The 22,725-nt window shown below is 36.1% G+C and overlaps 3 protein-coding genes across 3 annotated transcripts in view; 1 reads left to right on the forward strand and 2 right to left on the reverse strand.

Annotated features, from left to right (window-relative positions):
* Positions 1–323: 323 nt before the first annotated feature.
* LOC115623697 (nuclear pore complex protein Nup93-1) lies at positions 324–2,942 on the reverse strand. The gene is made up of 4 exons (XM_030518172.1): positions 2,782–2,942; positions 2,544–2,727; positions 1,102–2,483; positions 324–1,034 (listed from the first exon to the last, which is right to left on the reverse strand). Exons 1-4 carry the CDS (start codon positions 2,940–2,942, stop codon positions 374–376), a joined length of 2,388 nt encoding a protein of 795 aa, XP_030374032.1. The 3' UTR covers positions 324–373.
* Positions 2,943–3,837: 895 nt separating this feature from the next.
* On the reverse strand, positions 3,838–5,843 carry LOC115623919 (GTP-binding protein Rheb homolog). The gene is made up of 5 exons (XM_030518476.1): positions 5,531–5,843; positions 5,280–5,351; positions 4,798–5,005; positions 4,360–4,489; positions 3,838–4,294 (listed from the first exon to the last, which is right to left on the reverse strand). Exons 1-5 carry the CDS (start codon positions 5,577–5,579, stop codon positions 4,205–4,207), a joined length of 549 nt encoding a protein of 182 aa, XP_030374336.1. The 5' UTR covers positions 5,580–5,843; the 3' UTR covers positions 3,838–4,204.
* A 730-nt stretch (positions 5,844–6,573) lies between these two features.
* LOC115623510 (mucin-5AC) overlaps positions 6,574–22,725 on the forward strand; it is a 53,716-nt gene continuing 37,564 nt past the window's right edge. The window contains exons 1-2 of the mRNA XM_030517889.1: positions 6,574–6,669; positions 7,389–7,828. Coding sequence (XP_030373749.1) covers positions 7,772–7,828 — 57 coding nt within the window. The 5' untranslated portion in view covers positions 6,574–6,669; positions 7,389–7,771. The remainder of the gene's footprint in view (positions 6,670–7,388; positions 7,829–22,725) is intronic.

Below are 22,725 nucleotides of genomic sequence, written 5' to 3' on the forward strand. Positions count from 1 at the left end.
CAACACTATATTCGTTTTCAAAAACAGCTGTGCTATTTCGAATGTAATTTCTTAGCTGAATGTTGTCTTGTTAGTCTGTTAATTTTTGAATATAAAACTAATTCAAAACAATTTTTGTAATGAATATTAAAAATAAGATTAAAATCATATAAAAATATTATCAGAATATATATGGAATGAAATTTTGTCATTAATTTGTATATTTTCCATGTCACACAGAATAAGAGGATAACGTAAGCAGGATAACGATTACTTTCCTTGTCTGAATTGCTGAAGAAGTGACGTATTAATAAAATGCAATGAAAAAAATACCATAGTGCTAGTTATTTGTTTTTACGTTATTTATTATTTAATTTAATCAATAGCTTATATATTAATGCATAAGCAATTCCAGCTGTACAAGACGTTGATTGTTGTCGAAGGGCATGCGATAAGGCATTGTCGCGGCCATGTTAGCCACTGCCTTGGCACGTTCGCGCAACGCCAATAATTTTCGCTCGTAATTGGTATCCTTGGGTCCCTGCCCCTCTTTTAGATTCTTGTAGAGGGTATGGCCAATTTCAAGGGTTGCTACCATAACATCGGGCAGCACTTTTATGACTTCTCCACTCAATAGCTTTATATTGGCCACACAGCTGTCCACCTCCTCACAGTTGTTAGGTATGAGTTGAGTCCTTTTCAGCAATTCTAAGGCTTCTAGCGGCTTACGCTCGTGGTATTTGTCAAAGAAGTGCAACAGGTTCTTAAGCAACTCATAGGTGGCATGCACCTTGGGCTCCACATCTGTGAGTCGTTTGTCCAGCTGTTCAACTTCTACACTGAGGCGTGCGCGTAATGTGCCTTCCGCCGGTGGTTGGGCGACTGTTTGAGCGAGCAGAATCGAAATTTGCTTAAGTGCCTCATTATATTTGCCTGCGATATCATAGAGACGCAGGGCCATCTCAAAGTTTCCACGCCGCACTAACTCATCTCCCACCAAGCCGGCCGTTGTGCGTGAATTGAAGTCGGGGCAATCGAATTGTTGGAAGAGGCCGCTGTGGAAACAAAAAAGTAAATTAATAATGGACATGTTTACAGATATATCTTTTCAGCTCAGCTTACCTTCCAACTCCACCATCTGCATTCGCCTCCCGTTGACCAAAGATCAAATCAAATATGCTTGTATCCAGCACACCACTCTCCACGACCAGTTCACAAACACAGGCGAGAAACATATTGCGCCCATTGGCATCGCAAAGACCCCGAAGGGTATAATAATAGTGTAGAGCCTCTGCCGTATCCGTGCGCTCAAAACGCTGTACATAAAGACGAATGAGACGCGACAAATTAAGTCGTCGTAGCGGTGGCGGATCGACAATATCTATTGTAAGAAGCGGCTGTGTGACACTCCTTGCGCCACCCAGCACTCCCAGCTCATGCAGGGCAATGGCCATGTGGACGGCATGTGAACGATTAGCTTGGGTGCGTGCGAGGAACTCAATGGCTGCCTCGAATTGTCCGGTTAGTGCCAGAGTTTGGAAATAAAGATGCGCCTGTTGCTTGGCATTAAAATACTTTTCACCATATTTCTCCAAAATCAAGCACTGCAAATTGCTATAGCTTTGGGCATCGCCCACACGCAACATGGCTAGCTTTATCCAAAGGAAATCATCAATCGTCTTCGCCACTTCGCTGTGCACTTCATTGGGATCACAGCTGAGTATAATGCAGTAGACGGCCTTCTTGTAGGAGTCCGTGGAGTTCTTAATTTTATTCGCATACTGAAGCTTTAGACGACTCTCCATTTTGCTGTTAATCACACCTGCCTCACGATCGACAATCAGTTGGGCAAATTCCTCGCAACTGTTGCCCGCTTCCTGCAGAAAGGAAATGGCTGTGCTGACAGAGCCACATCTCAAGCTGTAGTAGACCAAAGGCCAGAGCAATTTGCCGCAGCCAGGATCCACCAGTCCAATGATGTGTTGTTCACTGAAGCGTTTGCTGACATAGGCATGCAGTAATTGATAATTGTCTCTTCCACCACTTCCTCCCACAATTGAATGCATGTAAGTCTTGTAGCGGCGCTCTAAATATGAACGCGCATGCTGCACGAATTCCCACCGCTGCTGGCGTTCCTTGATGGGATCACTGCGCTGGGGCTCCTTGACTTGGGTGACGCAAGCAAGCAAGGTCCACATATCACTTAAACGTGGATCGCCAAAGCTGATGGCTACCTGCGAAAATTTCTGCACTAAGTGTGGACGAGGTGCGCCTTTAACCACCAGATCATTGTATTGGCGGAGCTCCTGCGCATAAAGCAGCTCCATTCGACTGAGACAGGAAATCGGTGGGCATTGTGGATTCAGAATAGTGTACTCTGGCAGACGTTGTAGATCTATAAAGTTTTGTGATGGTCCGATTAAAGCATCGAGCAGGCGTGTTTTCTCCTGATTCCACGTACATATGAGATGCTCCCATTTCTGTTTGCTCACCGTCTCGCTAATCTGTGAACCATATCATATATTATCATATATTGTGAAAAATATAAAAAGAATTCAACGAACATTCTTATTTGTATCCTCAATGACTGAGAGTATGGCATTCTCCCGCTCGTTCTTGAGAAATGTGCTCACATCCGTATCCGTTGATGTGGCATCCACGGGTTCGAAAGTCTTGCGTGTGCTGAGAGCCTCTAATTTTTGATTTAGTTTGGGCAAATCCACTCCCTGGGAGCCGAGCAAAATGTGCCTGCAAATGACACTCGTTATATGGTGAATTAATTTTGGGGCATTTGGTACTCACGCTTGAATGTCCTTATCCTTGCCGCCGGTCTGTGTGATGCGCGCGTGCATTTGTTCCGTGCCTTGTAGCACTTGTTGCAACGTGCGCGCCACACGTGGCGTCTCGCAGTTGTTGCCATTTACCAAACATTGTGCGCGCTGCAGCAGAGTGTTAAAGTCCATTTTAAAATAAATAATTATAAATTGGCGTTCTATAGGGAAATGTAGGTTCGCATGCTGCAGCCGGCTTACTACAACACTAATTTTGTCGTATTCTTGCGTTGTCCAACACTGTTGCAACGCTACCCCAGCTGTTTGCTTATAAGTGTTTGTTTTGGGTCTTTGTTATTACAAATTTGATTGAACTCAGAGCCCGCCATGTAAAACATTTTGATAATAATTAATTTATAATAAAAATATTTCAATAAATATATTAGTGTTCTCAAAATTCCGATATTAAAATTCTAATATCGAATATCTATTGACGCCATTTGGAACCGTTATGTTTTAAAGACAAAAATTAACTTAAAAATAAAAAATTACGTTATTATAATTTAACCTTAATTTTCAAGTCTTGAAATTTTATGTATATTTCTTTTAAATGATACAAGTTAACTATCTGCAGTACTAGCTCTAACAAAGAATTTCCTTATGTTTATTTAGGTTTCGAAAAGCTGAGCACGATAGGGGCCAAGCAGAACAAGGTTCCATAATTAAAGATGGAGATAAAAGGCTATATCAATTTTGGCGGTGCTTTAAAGCCACGAAGTCTTGAACAACAATCACGTCAATATCATCAAATCGCATTAGAGAATCAAAATCACCATAAATCCTCACTGCATTGAAACCACATCATTTTAATAAAAAAAAATAGAAATCGGTAACATGAAATTTTATTTAAAGCTGACTTTAATCGTGGGGTGATCCGGAAATGTCCAAAATAAACAGTCGGGAAACTTCCGTAATTGTTGAGAATTTCAGGAAAAAGTAATAAATAGAGTTAATGGGACTATATATTTTCATTATGTTTGATAATTTTCCTATTACATTATTTTAGCGTTAAAAATAATTATTTCAATCTTATTTTTTTTTTTTTATTATTTTCTTTTATTTAAACTTATATCGAAATTATATATTAAATAAGTGGTGTAATCGTGAAACCCAAGTGCATAAAATACAATTTTTTCTAAATTAAAATTGAAAGGAAATCTATAATTAAATTGAAACTAAAGAAATTGTACACTTTGCTTAATAGACTTGTAACTGAAGTTGTTGACACTAGTTTTGGGTGTTTTTTGTTGTGGGTGGAAAATATACTAAAACCTGCTTTTGTTTCTAGAATTCAGCCCGAAATGCTGCTGAGCAGCAAATACAGACGTCGCTAGTTTGCCAAAACTGCAAGTGAAAACTGCTGTGCAAGTGAAAACTGCTGTTGGTCGTTGCATTTATGATATGACGCAGCTGCTCTTCTCTGGGGGATTGCCGTTTTCGTTCTCAATTAGTAGCAGCAATTGATGAAATATATCGGCAACAGACTAAAAATACGAAAATTTAATTAGTCAGTTAATTGAAAAGCTGGCTAAAATGTGCGCCCACTTGCCTCATTTTGTTTAGCGGATGTTTCGAGAAATGCAGCGCGCCAAGTTTCGGCTAGTTTTTTTCCCTCTTCTGTGGAAACTGTGCGTTCCTGATGCAAATCGGTCTTATTGCCTACTAAAACTACAGGTACACTGTAAAAAAAACAAAAAAATATATATATATAATTTAAGACCATGAAGTGTATTGGATTTTGTTAAAAATAGCTAAAAATCTCAATCATTATGGTAAGATGCTATCATTAAAATTGACAAATTATTAAACTGGAAGAGAAATGGCCAAACATAATTGACTCACAAATGAATCAGGAATATGCCCAGCAAGAAATACACATATACATTTTTGTTGTCGTTGAATATAAATAAATTTCAAATGCCTTACATTTTTACAAGCAACACTAGCTGATTATTAATAAATAAAGAAATATTTTATATTTACTTACTATTTCTTGCCCATCACATACAACAATTTCTCGTGTATGATTTTGATAACTTCAAAAGACTTTTGACTTGTTATTGAATAGACCAAGACATAACCATGAAAGTCCATGCTATATTGTACCGGGAAAATGCTATATTCGTCCTGTCCAGCAGTATCGACCAGTTTAACCCCAAAGTCCTGCGAATTAACTCGCGTCACTTTGGTGAATGCTGAAATGGAATCAAATTGAATAAAAATGCCAATTTGAATACGTAATCAAGTTGGAATTGCGTTGTGTGTGTTGCATGTGGGAGTCACATGCAGCTTCCTTTGAAAAATTGAAAAAATAAAATGCTGGTTTTGCATGACTAATAACGATTTGTAATCTGTATACAAAAAACAGCTGCTGGGCTTTAAACTTTTTATGCGCTCACATATGCCTACACACACACACACACATAAAAAACATACACATACACAAGTATAGGCACTAATTGTACTCACTATTTTCTATGGTAGGGTCATAAGAGTCCACAAATTGGCCTTCAACGAATTGTATACTGAGCGATGATTTTCCTATGAAATGCAAGTGAAACGTAATTATTTTTATGTACTAATTATTTTTTGTTTTTGTTGCTGTTGTCAGAATACAACGCAATTTCGATGACAGCAGCAACAACAACAAGAAAACGATAGTAGAACGCAACCAAATATGATAACTTAATTGCGATTTAGCCGCTAAGCAGGGAACTTACCCACTGAGCGATAGCCCATCATGGCTATATTCCTTTCCTTCGGTGGCATTTCGATCAATTATGCTACAGAGTGTTAAGATTGGGAGTTTTCCCTTAAGCGATTATTAAATTGTTGTCGCCTCTCGAGTTTATGCGTGCGTGCGTGTGTGTGGTTTCTGATATAAATTTGTGGTTGCGGCACGATTCCGCTCGAGATCTGGTTGCTATCACAGTAATTAAACGGTTGCGGTTTGTGGCTTACTTGTTGTTGAATTTATTGTAATTTTAAATATGTTTCAATTAATAATTTTCCGTCGAACTCGCACTTGCTAAATCTTAATCTGCAATTGCTTTTTGTACACTCATTCGTGCTATTTTGGGCATTGTGCAACACACCTCTTCACGGCAGCAGATGGCAGTGTTGAGAGCTGCCAGATGGCAGGAGGAACTCATGCTACACTTGTAGTGGCAGCGCTGTCAGAATAGTGCACTATTTTTTATCAGGTATTTTAATTTTAATTTTTACAATTTGTTCTTTATGTGTTTTATGCAAGGCGTCAAAATAATAAATAATATATTTGTCTGCATTTGCATTTGCATTTGCGTTTCTCTGATTCGATTTCTTTCGATCACGTTTATATGTCGTTTAATAAATTGATCTAAAATATGCATATTTGTTTTTTTTTTTTAAATATAAATTTCTGGATAGCTTTTTGCTAATCTCTTCCATTATTTAATAAATATAAGTAGAGCAAAGAAATTATTTAAAAGTCACTTCCATACATTTATTTACAACGATTTCGATTCCATTATACTTATCGAGTTTTATAAAACAGTTGCATGCAATAATACTAAATGTATAATATGAAAACCCCTTCATATAAATCCGGACAAACATTTTTATTTTGGCTACGCCTCTGTTGGTGCATCATATGTTCTCATAATTCCAAAAACACCGCGCACACGCACACACATTCCAATAAACATCGGCCACTAGCCAACAGCTGCCTGTTCCTCCTTCCCCACCTAAAGACACTTAGCCAACTTCCAGGCGCTGCGTCAACTCCAACGCCGACGCTTTGGCTTCACTTCACTTAATTTTTTTTTTTTTGAATGTGTTTCAACCACTTTTGCACACAGCCGAACGACGCTTCAGTCGTGTACGTAACGTCGTTCGAGTTGCAAACGTTAGCGGCAGCAGCAAAGTGCATTCCAATTATTGTATTGAAGAGTGTGTGTGTGTATGCGCATGGAGAAAAAGTAAATTTAATGTCCAAACCAAAGTCAAGTTAACGCGCTGCGCTTCAGTGCCCAACTGGCAAATTTGGTGTATGAGGCAGCCCGATGAGGCGGGGCGTGTTGAGGAATATATGTTAAAAATCATGCTTTTGAAAACACATCAGTCAGAGCGGCAAAAAGTATTGCATACCACACGGCTGTCATGAAAAATAGATATCGATTTGCCTGCTGACGGCATGCAAAAGCAAGGAAAAAAGTTGACTTGGGGCTCAAAATGAAATTTTAATGTCAAATTGCGCAGCAAAAGCCGTTTTTATAACAAAAACAATCCAAGCGAGCCTAGTTATCCATTTCCTTTTAATTGGCTAATTTATGACACATTTTGCTTTGGGAAAGGTTGCGTGTATTGTGTGCGTGTGTAAGTGTGAGGATACATAAATGTGCTTGTTTGTCTAGGCTGGCATTCCTGTATGTGTGTGTGTGTGACTGTGAGATCACCATTAGAGCAGCTACGACAACAACAGCACCAACACCAAGAGTGTCTGGCTTTGGGCATTTGGGGGCTCTTTCAAATAGCGCCTTGTGGGTATGCAACACTTTTGCTTACACTTTTTATTCCAACCGCATGTGCCGCACACAGCATAAAAAACAAAATCTAATCTAATTTGGTCGACAATACAAACGCACTTTTTCGCTACGCATTGCTGAGGTGCGTGTGCGTTTAAGAGAGCGAAACATAAAAAGCGAAAAAACAATTAAAGCAACAAAAAACAACGCGTGGATCAATTCAAACGTGCGTGCGTCTGTACTAGTGAGTGTGCGTGGGTACCTGTGTGTGTGTCTACAGTTGTTGCGCTCAAATAAGAAAAAAAAATAATATAGAAGGAAGAAAATTTACACAGCATAGACAAGATTGAAAAAGAGAGAGAGAGAGAGAGAAAAGAAATAAAACCACAAAAACGCGCGCGTGTTCATTTAATTTGTCTTTCGTAATTTGGTTCAACAAGATAAAAGCATTTCCCTATGATTGGCTCATTCTGGAATCTGTGTAGAGCGTGCCCATCAATGCCGGTAGACAAGGTGAGTAATCCATTGATTTTTTACTGCTTTTTACCAACTAACTGGCCCAGCTATCGCCCACACATCTTTTTATTTACTGCACCAACTTTTGCAGTTGTTTTCTCATGTCCACTGCAATACTGCGATTCGTTCTCGTAGCCCATTTTTCTGTCGGCCAATTCGTCTGATTTATGTGCACCAAGTTGTGTTTGACTTATAAGAGCATATAATAGATTTTTATTGCATACTTTGTGGCGTCGAGTGTGCAGGCTACAACATTCGAATGGGGTGACTACTCCAGTTATTGAATTATGACTGACTTGAGGGTGTTGTGAACAATGCTGGCAATGCGGTATAATGAGAAATGCTTCGAATTTATTGCATTTAATATCTGTGGGATGTGTGAAGGGTGAAAATTGGGGATCTGGACAACCAATATAATTAAATATTTCATTGGATTATGGCTGTCGAATTAAAGCTATTTCAATATTGTATGCTATAACTGGCAGGAAAAAGCTAACTAAGAATTAAACTAAGCTAGAATGTATGTATATATACATATATTTAAAGCTTAGATTTAGGGAATACCAAATGCTATACCAGACATTAACACATGTTATTGTGAGGATGAGACAAGGATGAGACTAGTAATTTTATGTACATGTAAAAGTTAAAAAAAATGTTAATGAAATGTCTCTTAGACTCTTTCGCATAGTAAGTTAGAAGGACAAACTATTTTTAAGATTAGCCATTAAATAAAAATTAAACGAAACCTGCTGGGAAAATTACAATAAAAATATACATTTAATAAGTATTGAAAATGCAAATTTTGTAGAGAAAACATTTGTCACCTATGCTGAATAATTTCCTTAATAATACAAGTATACCACACATTTCAATGAATTACCATCACCATTTTTCAATTTCTGCCACCATCCTTTGGGCGTCATTGAAACAGGTGCCGAGAAACATGCAATGTTTCCTTACACTCCACACAGAGAGTCAGCGTGCAAACAAAAGTTGGCTATATGCAAAAAATGAAGTCATAAAGTAAATAACAAATCTGCTGGCTCGGAATAAATTAACGTGCATTATGCCCAACACGCCCGTTGAATCAGCAGCGAAGTGAGTGACGGCGGTGGCAAACAAATTTCTGAGCACGCCGTAAGGCAAAATAATAGAATAAAAGAAATGCAAAAGCCAAAAAGAATAAGTGATGGGCAAAAAGAAAAAATAAAACAAGCAAAAATCAATACCATATGGCCCATGGGCTGTTTGCTCGAGCCACCGGCCGGGCCACAGTTGACTAGAGACTTGGACTCGCTGTCGCCACGGCCGGCGCGACGCTCAAGTTAACGCCGAAGTCCAATCGCATAAATTTCAGCGAGCTAGCGGCACGAAATGTTTGAATAGCCGTCGCTGTAGCTGCCTGCCTAACAAACTTGCTATACTGTCTAGTCTGGCGGCGGCTTGGAAGCTTCCACTGGAAGTGGCACAAGCGTCTCAACAGCTGATGCATCACAGTCCGGAATTGTGCAGAGACCTACAGTGGGGCCTGAAAACAACTCATCATGGATATGTGAAATGTGTTTTAAATATATACTCCCATATGTATAGACGTTGTCCGAGTAGTTCGAATTGTATTTATTAATTTGCGGTTTTACTAAATTACTATAATTTGTGTAAATTTGATTGATTATGAATTAATATTTCATTCAGATCTACTTTTGTCGGAATGTATTGAACTACATATGTTGCTTTTAAAAACATATCAGGGAAAATTTATTATGGGGAGAGTTATATTTATTTTTTTTATTGAAATATGTAAGCTATATTTGCTTTTTGAAGACTCTAATAAACATAATTTGCAATCAGTTATATAATTCAAAACTGCCTTGCAACTTTGTTTAAGGTTTTGGCTTTTTATAAAAATGATTTATGTTTTGCTTTAAATGTCGTTAAATTGTTTATGTACATATTTATTAAAATGATTATTCATTTATTAAACTAACATTTCTTAGACGAGAATCGGCTGCATAACTGGCTATAACAAATACAATCGGACAAACTTCTTTATTTATAAAAATATATATACAAATAATTTAAACTTATGCATATTAGAGTGTATGATTGAAGAAAAATCAAGGCGTGTTGCTATAAAATTTAATAATTGTACCACCTAGAACAGACCTTAAATAAAGATTAAAGAGACGGAGATAGAGAAAAAAATTCTTAGAATAATTTCATATTTTAATTATTCCTTTGTTTAACCATATAACATTTTTTTAAAAATTAATATATCTATTTTACCTTTATATATGCATAAATGAAGAATAAATTGCAACGAAAAAAGTTTTATAAGTAATTCTTGCGCACAAAATTTCACAGCTGTGCTGTAAGCAGGCAATACTATTCAGGCTCAGCTGCCTGCTGCTTGTCCGTTTGTGTGTCTGTCTGAGTTCGTGTTGGCCACTGGAAGCGCTGCGCATATGTGAGTGACAGCACAAGAGAGGGAGTTACAGAGAGAATAGAGAGAGAGAGAGAGTTTTCGTTCAGTGCCGGCTTTTAGAAACACTCAGCGGCAACGGCATTGTTGTTATTGTTTTTGTTACGTTTGAGCCAGCAGCATTTCTCGTTGCGCTGAGCATGACGTGCACACTCAAATCGTCTTGCGGTATTACATCAGCCCGATGTCGGCGCAGACTAACTTTTATAACCAACACCAAAAGCGGCAGCAGCAATGGCAACAGCAACAACAACAAGTGCGCTTATGGGCGCTGTCGCTGCCTTAGTGGCACGTAATTTTCTATAATGCCGGCCAAGTGTCGCCTGTAGTTGGTGTTTAGGCCTCACCGCTCCTTCTGCTTATCCTTATCGATTCACCTCACATGCTGCTTACCACACATTATATGTGCCGTTGTTGCACGATCGATGCTTGTACGTAGCTTGTACGACAACTAGCGAGGGAGCTAGATTATAAATGCCGGTATTAGTCAGCTGGCGAGCCCTCGAAGTATGCTACAAAATTGTGCATATCCTATCGTGAATATCTGCTCTTGTATTTGTTGTTGCTGCCATCTAATTGTGTTTAGCTTGCAGATAGACACAGACACACACCAACACACGCCCATGCACTTGTTGTAGCCGCTGGCTTACACGTGTCTTTTGTGCCGTCATGCGGCCTGCATACAAATTTTCACTTCCTCTCTACAGTTAGAACTCTCTGTGTAGGCCAAATGCCTTTCATTGTTTTGGTTCCTCAATCTAGACTTTTCATAAATCATTTTTAAAATTGTATTATTTTATTTATTAATTTGATATAACCTTTACAAATATGGACCATCCGGCTCGTTATTTCCCGATTTTCAGGGAAATGTGTTATTAAGAAATAATAAATAGAATTCAATTTAATAGCTATTTAGATTAGTTAGGGAAGAAGAAAAAGGAAAGAAAAATCTTTACAATCTTAAACCCATATGTGGTCAGAGATTTCTCTGGACGATTTTAATTTAAATTAATTCGAATTAATCAATAAATTGTGCTGTCGGTACAGAAAACTATAGTGATTTATTTTTTATTAAAATATATATTTCAAAAAAGGAATATAATACTTTAATTTCAACTTAAAAAAAAGAAATCCCTGTTTTTGCCATTTGGCCAGCTATACCCCGATTTAGTGCCATGTGTTGGTAATAGGGAATCGTTATCATACTGTTATGAGAGGGTTCTGATGAGAGCAAGTGAGAAATACTCGTATCATTGTAATCCGAACACAAAACCCGAAAACTATTGTGCAAGGTGTGCAAGTTTTTATAATTGAGTAAATCTTCAAAGTGCGCTATGCGATGGATAAAAACAGCAAAGATTCAAGTTAAAGTTGGAATGTTGTGATTCGTTAAATGTTGATTTCACTGTCATATTCGGATATGTAGATGCGTATATGTATACTCAAGTTGCCTATCAGCATCATCAATATTGTTGCAGCCCAGACAACGTGGGAATCCACTTATTGCTTGAGTGTGTGTGTTGGAATCCAGTATCATTTATGCACATCTATTGGGAACAGCCATTGGCCAACTAAACAGCATCACAAACATATTTATGCTTGGCTCAGCGCAAAACTTGTGAAAAACTCTTGGGGCATATCATTTCTACACATGCGTGTGGCATATCAAATAAAATACAATATTTCAATTGTGTGCAGTATCCGTGTGAATGTAAAAGGAGTATATACTTGTATTTCCTGTTTTGTGCGTCAGCAATACTATTGATGTTGTTGTGGTTTCATTTCACATTTGATTAAGTTGCTATTGTTTGAGTTGGCATTTTTCTAACCAAAATTGTGTGCACTAGCTTCGTCCATTAAGTCAATGGCAACAATCAAGTGGAAATAACTTCGAATGACAAGGGCTATAAAGTGACCCAACGATAAAAAACAAATATCTGCTTGTTTTCAAGCTTTTCATTTATGTGTTTAATTTCAAATGCTGCTAAAAATATGCCACTTTATTATTTTTATTTTAATTTCAATTATATTTATAGAAAAAGATTTCTTTTTATTATGAATATTTCTAATATTTATTATGTGCTAAGTTATTCAATAACAAAGGCTTTTTTGTGTATATTATAATAGATTTAATATTAAACAAACAACTTTCTATAAATTTTAAATATATTTGCAATAAGTTGTTCTTGCAAAGTTAAATAAAAGCATAGCATAATATACGTGTATACCACTTGTACTTAATTATCATTCAACTAGCAAGAAGTATTTACTAATTTTTTTAAACACTGCTTATACCTAATTATCTTTCATGTGCTGTACGCTTTTTTTCCAAATTTGTCCCTTTATTATTCTCCAAAGAATTGCAAATTTCGCAATACAGTTGAGGGCTTAACAAATATCCTTATATTGCTTTACAGATGTTACAAATTATGAGAAGACTTGCAATTAATACTTGTTCTATTGTCTCTTCTTTAAGCATTTTCAACTAGAATTTTCCATTGAAAATTCTCAACCAATAATTCGAAATTGTTCACAATGCATTCAAGTTGAGTCGTCGAGCGAAACCCGTCGACCAAAACAATTTGCACTCTTATCTTCAATTGGCAGTGCCCAAAACTAAGAAGCAGAAAACCAAGCAAAAACCTCAACAATCCCAGGGGCAGAGCGCATCACATGAGCGAGTGAGCGAATCAAAGTAGCTGGCAATCAGAAGTTTTTACACCCTTCAATCAAATTGAAAGAGCATATGGGTTATGTGCAAGTAAAATAAATTCCTCCAATATTGATTACTACTGGAATAATTATTTTTCAAGTCAAAAGAGAATTGTGAGAATCGCTCAAGCTTATTAATTTTTTAAATATTACAGAATAAAAACCTGTCTGATTTTATTTAAAATTAATCTAAAAAATGTATATAAAAGTAATTGAAAACTAAAATTCGCTACAATTGAATTATAGATTTCAAATTAACTCTATTATAGAAATGATATGAAATAGAGTTAAATTTGTGTAGAGAGAGATTAAAACCACTGTAGCTATACAGCACGACTAGCTGGAAACAATGCACCCAAGTACCGCCTCAAGTATTAACCACCATCTAATAGAGTGGTACTAATTCGGAATGCAAAGTCTGGGTGACAAAGTCTGGGACAAAGTGCATCTAAACAACTCTGCAGGTCTCTGGAGAAAGAGAAAAGCGCAACTTCACTATCCTATCCACGATTTGGATGCCATAGCCACCACAACGCCAAATGATGAATGAGTCAAAAATAGATAGGTGTTGCTTTTGTCATACTATACATACGAATACTCGTATATCGTATAAAATTTGATAAACAAACTATAGAAAGGATACCCAAGTCGAACAAGTTTTCATGTTAAGAGCAACTTAACAGCCAATAAAATAAAAACAAATACTTATAAATGAATAAGGGCATCCCATGGTCATCTACGGTGCACTACAGATTGTCTTGGTTTTGGCTCGTTTGCCCAAAAAGTTAAGCCCAACTGAGGTTTCTGCCAGCGCTGCAATTTCCATGGAGGGCGTAGCAAACTTTGCTAATTATTTGCGGTCAGCTGACGAAAGAGAACTGCGAACAGCAAACTCGATTTGATTCTCTAATGAATGTGTTTGCGCGTTGCATGCAAGCAACACATTTTCGTCGAATCTCAGGGGTTTTTTTGTTCGTTGACTTATCACGAAAATTGTACAACTATTCATTTCCCATTTTTTTTTTTTTGCAAATATTTTTATTCGTGTTTATATTTTGTATAATGTTCAGTTTTTCAGTTACTCGAAGTTGCCTCAACTGACGGACGTTGTTTAAATTCTGTTGATTGGCAGCAGCACGAGCAAAAACAAATATGTCACAGGATATGGAAGTTGTTACTATACTGGTTGTTGTTGTTTCTGCAGTTTCTCTGTTTGCATTCAGTCATTTTCATATATATTTGCATATTTGCGAGCACAAATCAGGCAATCGCATGCAGCCACCATATAAAATTCATATATACTGGTATATATATACGAGTACATAGTTCACTTTCCGTTTATTTATTTATGTTTTTTTTTTTCTGCTTGCATTTTACGACTTTAACGGCAACTGATGCTCGCATTTTTTTACGACGCTTTAGTATTGCAAGTCACATTTTTACTACCTAATTGGCTACGTTGTTTGCTTTCGCATTTTTTTTTTTTACCTTTTTGTACCCTGTTTTCCAAGGGTAAAAAGGGTATATTAGGTTTGTTTGAAGTATGTAACAGGGAGAAAGAAACAGATTCTTATTAGCATGCCGAGAAAAATCGATCTAGAAATATCCATCCGTCTGTCTAGACTGCTAGATTTCAGAAACGGTTTAGCCCACACCGACAAAATTTGGTATGTAGACTCTCCTTACGAGTTTTATTTATTTATTTATTTGTTTACCTTCCAATAAAAATCAAGACATGTCTCTACTTTTAAATTTCATCTAAGTCAGTAAATTCCATTTCAATTTCACTCCACTATTACGTCCACAAACTGCAGAAGTAAGTTTGTTTTTCTTCTTATTATTTGTGCTTCTGCTATAGGCGCATGTAACTTAGCGAAGGAAGTTTGTTTGGGTGCAGAGCATTTCACTGTCGGCTCGACTGTAACATTCTCTCTTGTTTTTTTTTTTTTTTTTTTTAGGGGGGGGGGAGGAGGACGTTTGTTAGCTGACGTCAATGCAGGCCCAGCGGGAGGAATTGGAAATGGCCTGAACATATTAAGTATTTTTTGTAGTAAATTCTAATTATAATATGGAAATGTCTGCTTGCATATTTGCATTAATTTAATATTTAATTGTTTTGCTTATTTGCTCCGCTGTCATCAAGGAAATCAAATAAACGTAATTTAATAAATGGTTGAACAACGAGTGAAAAAACATAAATAATGTTTATATATTTTTTTAATTTTAAATGTGAACATTTAGCTAAAATGAACAACAAGAAATTAGAGTTAATCCCTGATGAAAAAGCTGTGTTATTAAAATGATTTTGTTAATCAAATATATTTTTAAATAACATGCAAAACAATATTTGTTTTGTGCTGCAAGTGTAACACCAATTTAATGAAAAATGTATTTACATAGTTTTAACATACGTACCGGTCTGTTCTCTATACTTATATTCTATGGGTAATATGTGAGGTTTATGAAGGAGAACAATGGTTTATGCAAATCATCTCTTATTTAACAAAACGGCCGAGCTACGAATATTGCCGAATAGATAAAGTTAGATGCCAGTCAGTTGATAAAAATATTAATATTACAAAAATGTAACCTAAATTAATATTTGTCCCGTAAGTTTTCTTTTAAAATATTATAACACATCCCATTGTAAATACTTTTAAAAGGGCATTCCTGTACACATTTGTAATTCAAATTCGTTTGCTATGTCAAGGTCCTTTTTCGCGTTGTCATAACAATATTTACTTGTATTTTTAAAACCTTTTTTAAATGTGGGCCTCTGGTGAAGATTTTATATTATTTTGCTTAGATAAGTTCGTCGCCTGAGCACCATTCCTGAAGTCTTGAAATTTGTTAACGATTTCTTGACATTTCCTGCATATACTTCGATTAAATATACTTGAACTTTCTGTTTTGAATCTAAGTAAGTATTTGTTTTATCGATTTTTCAAATCAGTGCACGTCATTGCGACACGAGGCGCTCGTCAAATTGTCAATGCCAAATGCTGAGCAATAAAAATACCTTTTCCAATTAAGGGGGAAGAAACGCTTTATGGTCGTGCGGCGCATGTATAATTCGATTTGATGTCGCCGGGAACTTAAAGTCAATTACGAGCGTCATTTGCCCGTCATTTCCGTCTTAACGTATTCCGTTAGGGGAAAGGCTGAAAAAATGGCGTCCCTGATTGCATTACTTTTAATTGAATAGCAATTTGGATGAAATTAAAAAAAGCGACGGAAGTGTCCAGGGCGAGTATGTGTTGGGTCTCAGTGAAGCAAACTACAAGTAGAAGCATATGTTTTTATGCACTGCAGGAAATAAGTGTTATTTATTGCAATGTTTCTACAAAAATTTAAAAGTTGGTGTAAATTTCTTTAAATTGTATTGTATTTTTGATGATAATGTTTTATGATGTTCCTGTGAGCTATAGTTAGGTCGGAGTAACAAGATGTTGAGTTATTGCCCTTTAGCTTTGTTGTGACGGTAGAATCTTATAAACAACAAATTAAATTACACAACTTTTAAGCTAATTCAAAAGTGTTTCGAGAGCCACATACGTATTATTTGGAATATGCTTTGAAAATTGTCTACCTTAGCTTGATTCAAATATACTTTTAGCATATAGTATTTATTTCCTTAAGTGCACAAATTCACATACATACATATATGTATATAGGTACATATTATATTCCGCATGACGACGCGCCATGATTCAGTACGCCACACCCGGCCTGCGCTTATTACGTCAGCTGTCGGCTGGCGGCTGTCGGCCCGGGGACCGGCCGCTTCTGTCGCTTCTGTCGCATCCGTCAGCATCCTGTTTGCGAACCCCTTGCCAGAGCAACAAGCCGCCATCGTCGTCTAACATATTTCAATTTCAATTTTCTGCCTTTAAACTAATGCAATTATAATAATTTTCCCTTCGTAAGTGAATGGATTACAGGGCAGGTGCCCAGGCTATGGCTTCACAGCTTGCCATTTGCCAGTTGCCGGTTGGCTGGTTGGCTCGCTGGCTTCTTGGTTGCTTGGTTGCCTGGCTGGATAGTCGAGGCCGCTGCAATGCTGCAGTGAATAGTTGGCAATGTGTTGCCAAGCATATGTTGGCTGGCGACCAAGTCTCGCTGCCTGCTGACGAGTTGCAAGGGCCTTGATGAGAATTTCATGCGATGTCTTAGGCTGGCAACTTAGACCCTTTTTTCCTTATGCTAAAAACAAAGTGGCAATAGCAAATTTTATGATTGTACCAACTAGGGGAGGGGGAGGAGCCATATGTTGCAAATATAGCTATAATTTAAAAAATACGAATGTGTTTGAACACTCTACCATTAATAGTTTTTTTAAGGGAAATATATGTTCCAATTTTAAGCTCTTTATTTAAATGGCAATTACTGCTTTATTATAACAGTTTTGAAACAATTTTTATAGCCCTTGTTATTGATTAAATCTTGCTGGAATTCTAGAATCCTAAAGCAAATCATACATTCTTTAATAACCCGTAAACTAAAGAAGATAGCTATGGCCGGTGGTTTGGAATTAAATTTGTTTTTTTTTTAAATCAACAAACATTCCAAACTTTTTACAATCTTAAGCCATATTTTTATAACATAATTTTTTGTTGCTCGAATTCAGCGACTTCCTGCCAAATTATTTAAAACAGTACCACTCAATAATATATTATTCATTGTTGACTGTCTAATATTTCATTGTATTTTATAATTATTTATCTTAATTGTAAGTCTAAGCAACTTTCTTTTAATTAAACTCTATAAATTTATTTTTATCTTGCAGGTATGTAACGAGTTTCCACTTTGCCGCTACCATTTAATAGCATCCACATATTTTGATGAATTGGTGATGTATTTAAATGAACTTTTATGAAATTAAGAATAAGAAAATTTGAAAAAAATCTGTAAAAATATGAGATTACTCAGCCTCTTTAAAATACATAACATTTCTTTTCTTATACAAAACTGTATTATATATACTCGAAAAACATAACCGATTTACATACATTTACATTTAAAATGAATTCAGTTTGGTAATAGAGTTACAGATTTCGCTTTAATTATTTGAGAAATTTGTCAAATCGTGTTGGAATTTCAAATGCCAGAGCTTTTCAAGCTATCAAAAAGAAAAACTATGTGACAAATGTAGCTAAAGAAAACTCAAATTCGTACAGACTTGCCTTTCAACGAGCACGCACGCTTACATCATGGGACTGGCTCCTCATCAAGCCCACTTTGGCACTTTTTGCGCATTTTGTTTATTCAACTTAAGAAAAAATATAACACAAAAAATAAAGTTAAATGCTCAGCGCTTTTAGTTTAGAGTGGCAAGGCAGGCTGCGCTTTTTTGTTACTTTTTACATCTGGATTTTTTACCATCACATACATGCACATCTAGACTATACCTTATGGGTGTGTATATGGGGCTATATGCAATACAATGGACTCGGTATGTGCTTATATAACTCGACGCGTGCATTTTTCATGAACAAAAGTTGCGTTGCAGAAGCAACGGAACACAAAACTGCAACAAAAAAAAAAAAAAAAAACAGTCGGGGAGAAAAAAGTTTTGCTGAACAATACAAAAGCGTAAAATATTTAATAGCCATGGCAACCAAGCAAAGAAACCCGAGCTGTAAAGGTAATGGCAATGGTTGTCTGGCATTTCGCGAGCTCATTTGACCTTATTTTGCGTGAAAATATAGTTAAAATGTATCATTAGATGAATTTTACATATATTTGTATGTAGTATGTGCAGCATAGTGTGGGTTTCTTACAGCTTAGTTTACAGTTCAAGGAGGAAAAGCCTTAAATTAGTTTTGAATGAAGCTGCTCAACTGTCTGAATGATATTGACGGTTGATGGATTCGGAACGCCTAGGATTATAATTTTGATGAAATGATATGCCCTCTTATTTATGGTTTTTAAGTATGTATTTCACTTCAAATGTTTTAAAAAGGATTGTGTTTTATGTTTGTACTGCTAATCAATTCTTTTGATATTAGCTTTTGGTCCAATCTTTGTAAGTTGACCAAATGTTCAGCCTTTATTTTGAATTCTACAGTCTACATCAGGTATACCAGACTCAGTTGTCGCTAATGTGTCTGCCTTTAAGGATTGCCGATTTGGTGATGTTTCAGAAAACTCGACTTTTAGGCCTTCGCTTGGAAAGCTTTAGTAGTATATTTATTGAGATGAATATGAATATCTTAGAACCGATATAAATAGAATAAAGTCGGCGTATTAGAAATTACCGAGTTTCAAGTTTACTCCAAGGTTTTTAACCTTCCATTCATCCATTAAATGGAGCGCCTTAATAAAAATAGTTGGGGGCACAATTTAATTAACGCCACTATTGCATTCAAAAGATTCGCTTAGCTGTGATACCTTATATGATCCTTTGGAATGATTTCATTACTTCTTTCATGATTTAAGAAATAGGAATTTTTTTGGAAAGCCTGAACACTTACAAGGCTATTCATTTTTTTATTAAGGCTTTTTTCTTGGTCATCCAACTTTCCCAATTCTTTTCCTTATCTTTGTCTTTGTCTGTTTTAAAAGTAGGACTCCAGTAAAAAGTGTTCTGGAATAATTGGTTTACTTGGATATGGGTTACTTGAATCATACACTATTAGAGTTAAAAAACACAACCTGATTGTTCGACAAAATTTATAATAACAAACATTTAAAAATGAATCTGGTAATATCTGTGTAGCAATTTGGTGTTGTTTAGCCGAACCGAGGTATCTAATAATCACTTTAATTGTTCAGATTCTTCATTGGGAGCCCCTTGGCATTCCTTTTTGTGCTTCAAATAAAAGGAAATCTACCAACACCACTCTGAAAACGACTCGAAAGTACGCTTTGGCCACTTCAGTGCGAAGTGTAAGGAAAATTTTCGTGCATTTTACTGTGCAAGAAAAATCATAGCCACAAACTTGAATTCGAAGTGTGGCTGCGAACACTTCAGCCAAAGGATATTCAATTTATATGCAATTTTTTGCAGACTTTACATACGTATCTATCTGCAAGTTTTTTCTACGAATATTTTGCTTACGCACTCTGTGGGGAGTTGGGCTGAGGTCTACACAGGAAACTTGCAGTCGGAAGCGTTTATTTAGCGTCGATTTAGCGAGAGAATATTTAAGCTATACTATATATAAACGTAAAATGCATACGAAATGAGTTATGTTAGCCGAAAGCTGCCACCAAGGCAATCAACGAACTTTACTTGGCCATTTAAACTCACTTGAACTTCTCGCGCCACATAGGGTTGTAGTATCTCTAATACCCATGTACCGACGATGGTAACTGGAAACCCCGGGTGAATGCCATTAAAACAATGCAGCATACAAAATTTACAAGTTAGAACTCGTTATGTATGCCAACTTGTGCAAATAATTGTCTATTATGTGCGCTTATTTTAGTTTCGTTTCTTTTTTCCCCACACATACATATGTACTATGTATGTATGCATGTTATGTATGTATTTTGTTCTCCAGTGTTTGGTATTATATTGTCATTGCCATGGGCGGACAGTGTGCACACTATGCTTGAGTCTGTGTATGTACAAGTATTTCTATAGAATATTTGTATTTGTTTTACATGACATTGCGATATTGAATACAAGAAATGCGAAATTGTAGCCAAAGTGCAATGACAAGTTGCAGATTCATTTCAAAGTTTCTATTGCAGTCGATTTGTAATAAGCTTACGCTTATTTATGTGATATACTTAGTATGATGGGTAGGTGATATATTTTGTAAAATTATTTTTATAAATATATCTACCAGCAATCTGTTTAACTATCATTGTTATTTGAAACTGCATTATTGATGTATTACCACTATCCATCTGTGTTCTGAAGAAACGCTGCTCATGTTAGAAATGTCAAAGGCTAATATTAAAAGAATACAATAAAAATATATAGAAAATGCTGAAAATGGCTTATCTTCTCTTGGAGGATATTGCTGAGAAGTTACTGCAATATATAATTGCATTGTATTTTAAAAATATGTAGCTGTAAATACGTTTTGTGCTAATTCATTTGTTAACATAATTTTAAACGACTGTACATCTACATATGGATTCTTTATCGCTATATTTCTTCTTTTTAGAGCTAAACAAATAAGTGTTGTTACTTCAAATAAGATAGTGTATCTAATATCTCATGACTAGCTTTTGCTTAGATTAGCAATTTTGTAAGGATTGGAAGAACTTTCTGTTTCAATTATGTCCTATGTTAAATGGAAATATAACTCATTGTTAACATATAAATTGACTGTAGATTATTTATTATTATTATTTATAGACTGCTATAAAGCTTCCGAAACAAATTTTTCCCTACACACTACTTATAGAAAGTGTTCATCAAGCTAGTAACATATAAATTCATGCGTAATATGAAAAATGGCTTGCCAACTTGGCTAACATATCGTTTGTCAGAACCAGAAACAAGCCAAGGCAGCCAACAATTTTATATGCGCAACTTTCAAGCCAAAAAAAAAAAAAAAAAAATGCAAAAACAATAATAAAGTTGCTGTTGGCCAAACAATTTTTGTGCGCACTCTTACTATACCCGTATAAGCAACGTATTTATTTATTTTCCGTATTATGCCAACCGAACTTTTTCACATTAGCGGAGCATAAAAAGGGAAGAGTCAGAAGAGCCTCTTAACGCGTGCAAACTAGTTCCAAGTTTTGTTCGCTGGCAAAAGAAAGAAAATATTATAATGATTTGGTTTTGTGCGAGTATTGAGAACAATAGCACTGAAAACGGAAGCAGTAAAGCGGTTGAGCGCCTTAAACAAAGATGACTAAACATGCAGGAGATGTTGCGGTGGGGATGTAGGATTTCAGTTGACGTCACTTCAGTTTTATCTTCCTTTGATTTGTGCGGGTCCTTTTGTGAGTGTTGTGCTTGCTTTGCTTTTCATTTCGTTTGGCTTTCCTTTGGTGGCGCTGACGTAAGTCCTCGAAATTGTCATTACATAAGGAGCTGATGCAACGTAGCGTATGCGTAATATTCGTGAAACTCACAACAAATTGCCAACAGATTTGCACTTCTCCGCTGCTTGATAAAGTCAAAGCTAAGCCAAACCGACTGTGACTGCAACTGCTAAGCACTGTGGCTAAAAATAAGCGCGTGCCATCGATGCCATTGCCTGTGCTTGTTGTTGTTGTTGTTTTTGTTGGTCTTATTGTTGTTGCAGGCAGCGGCGCCATTGCACACATTATACACATGAGTGCGCTAAGCACTGCAAGACACACACAAAGACAGACACAAACACACACACTCACCCACACATGCACACACCAGCGGCAAAGACAAAGCGCAGAATGCACTCGTGCGCAAAATCTATAGAGCCATGCAACACAGTGGGCCAATTCATGGTCATTTAGCGTAAAAAAATGACAGAACTATATGTGGAAGTTCATTAAATTTAGACAAATAAAGTGTATTTTTAAAAAGAGGCTAGTAGACATTATATTAAAACGAAAAATTGTCTTTTTTATTAAATATTTTTATTTAAGAGGTCCTCTCACGTTTTTGGGAATACTTCATACTTGTTTCCAATTAAGTTTTAATAAGTTGTTTATATTTTATTTTCATGTCCATTTTGTGACTATTTTGTTTGTTATTGGTGAATATTATTAATAGTATTTCAAAAATGTTTGTAGAATCTTTTTATCGAAT

This window comes from Scaptodrosophila lebanonensis, unplaced genomic scaffold (genome assembly GCF_003285725.1).
Source record: "Scaptodrosophila lebanonensis strain 11010-0011.00,11010-0021.00 unplaced genomic scaffold, SlebRS2 tig00000053-arrow-pilon, whole genome shotgun sequence".
Lineage (NCBI taxonomy): Eukaryota > Metazoa > Arthropoda > Insecta > Diptera > Drosophilidae > Scaptodrosophila > Scaptodrosophila lebanonensis.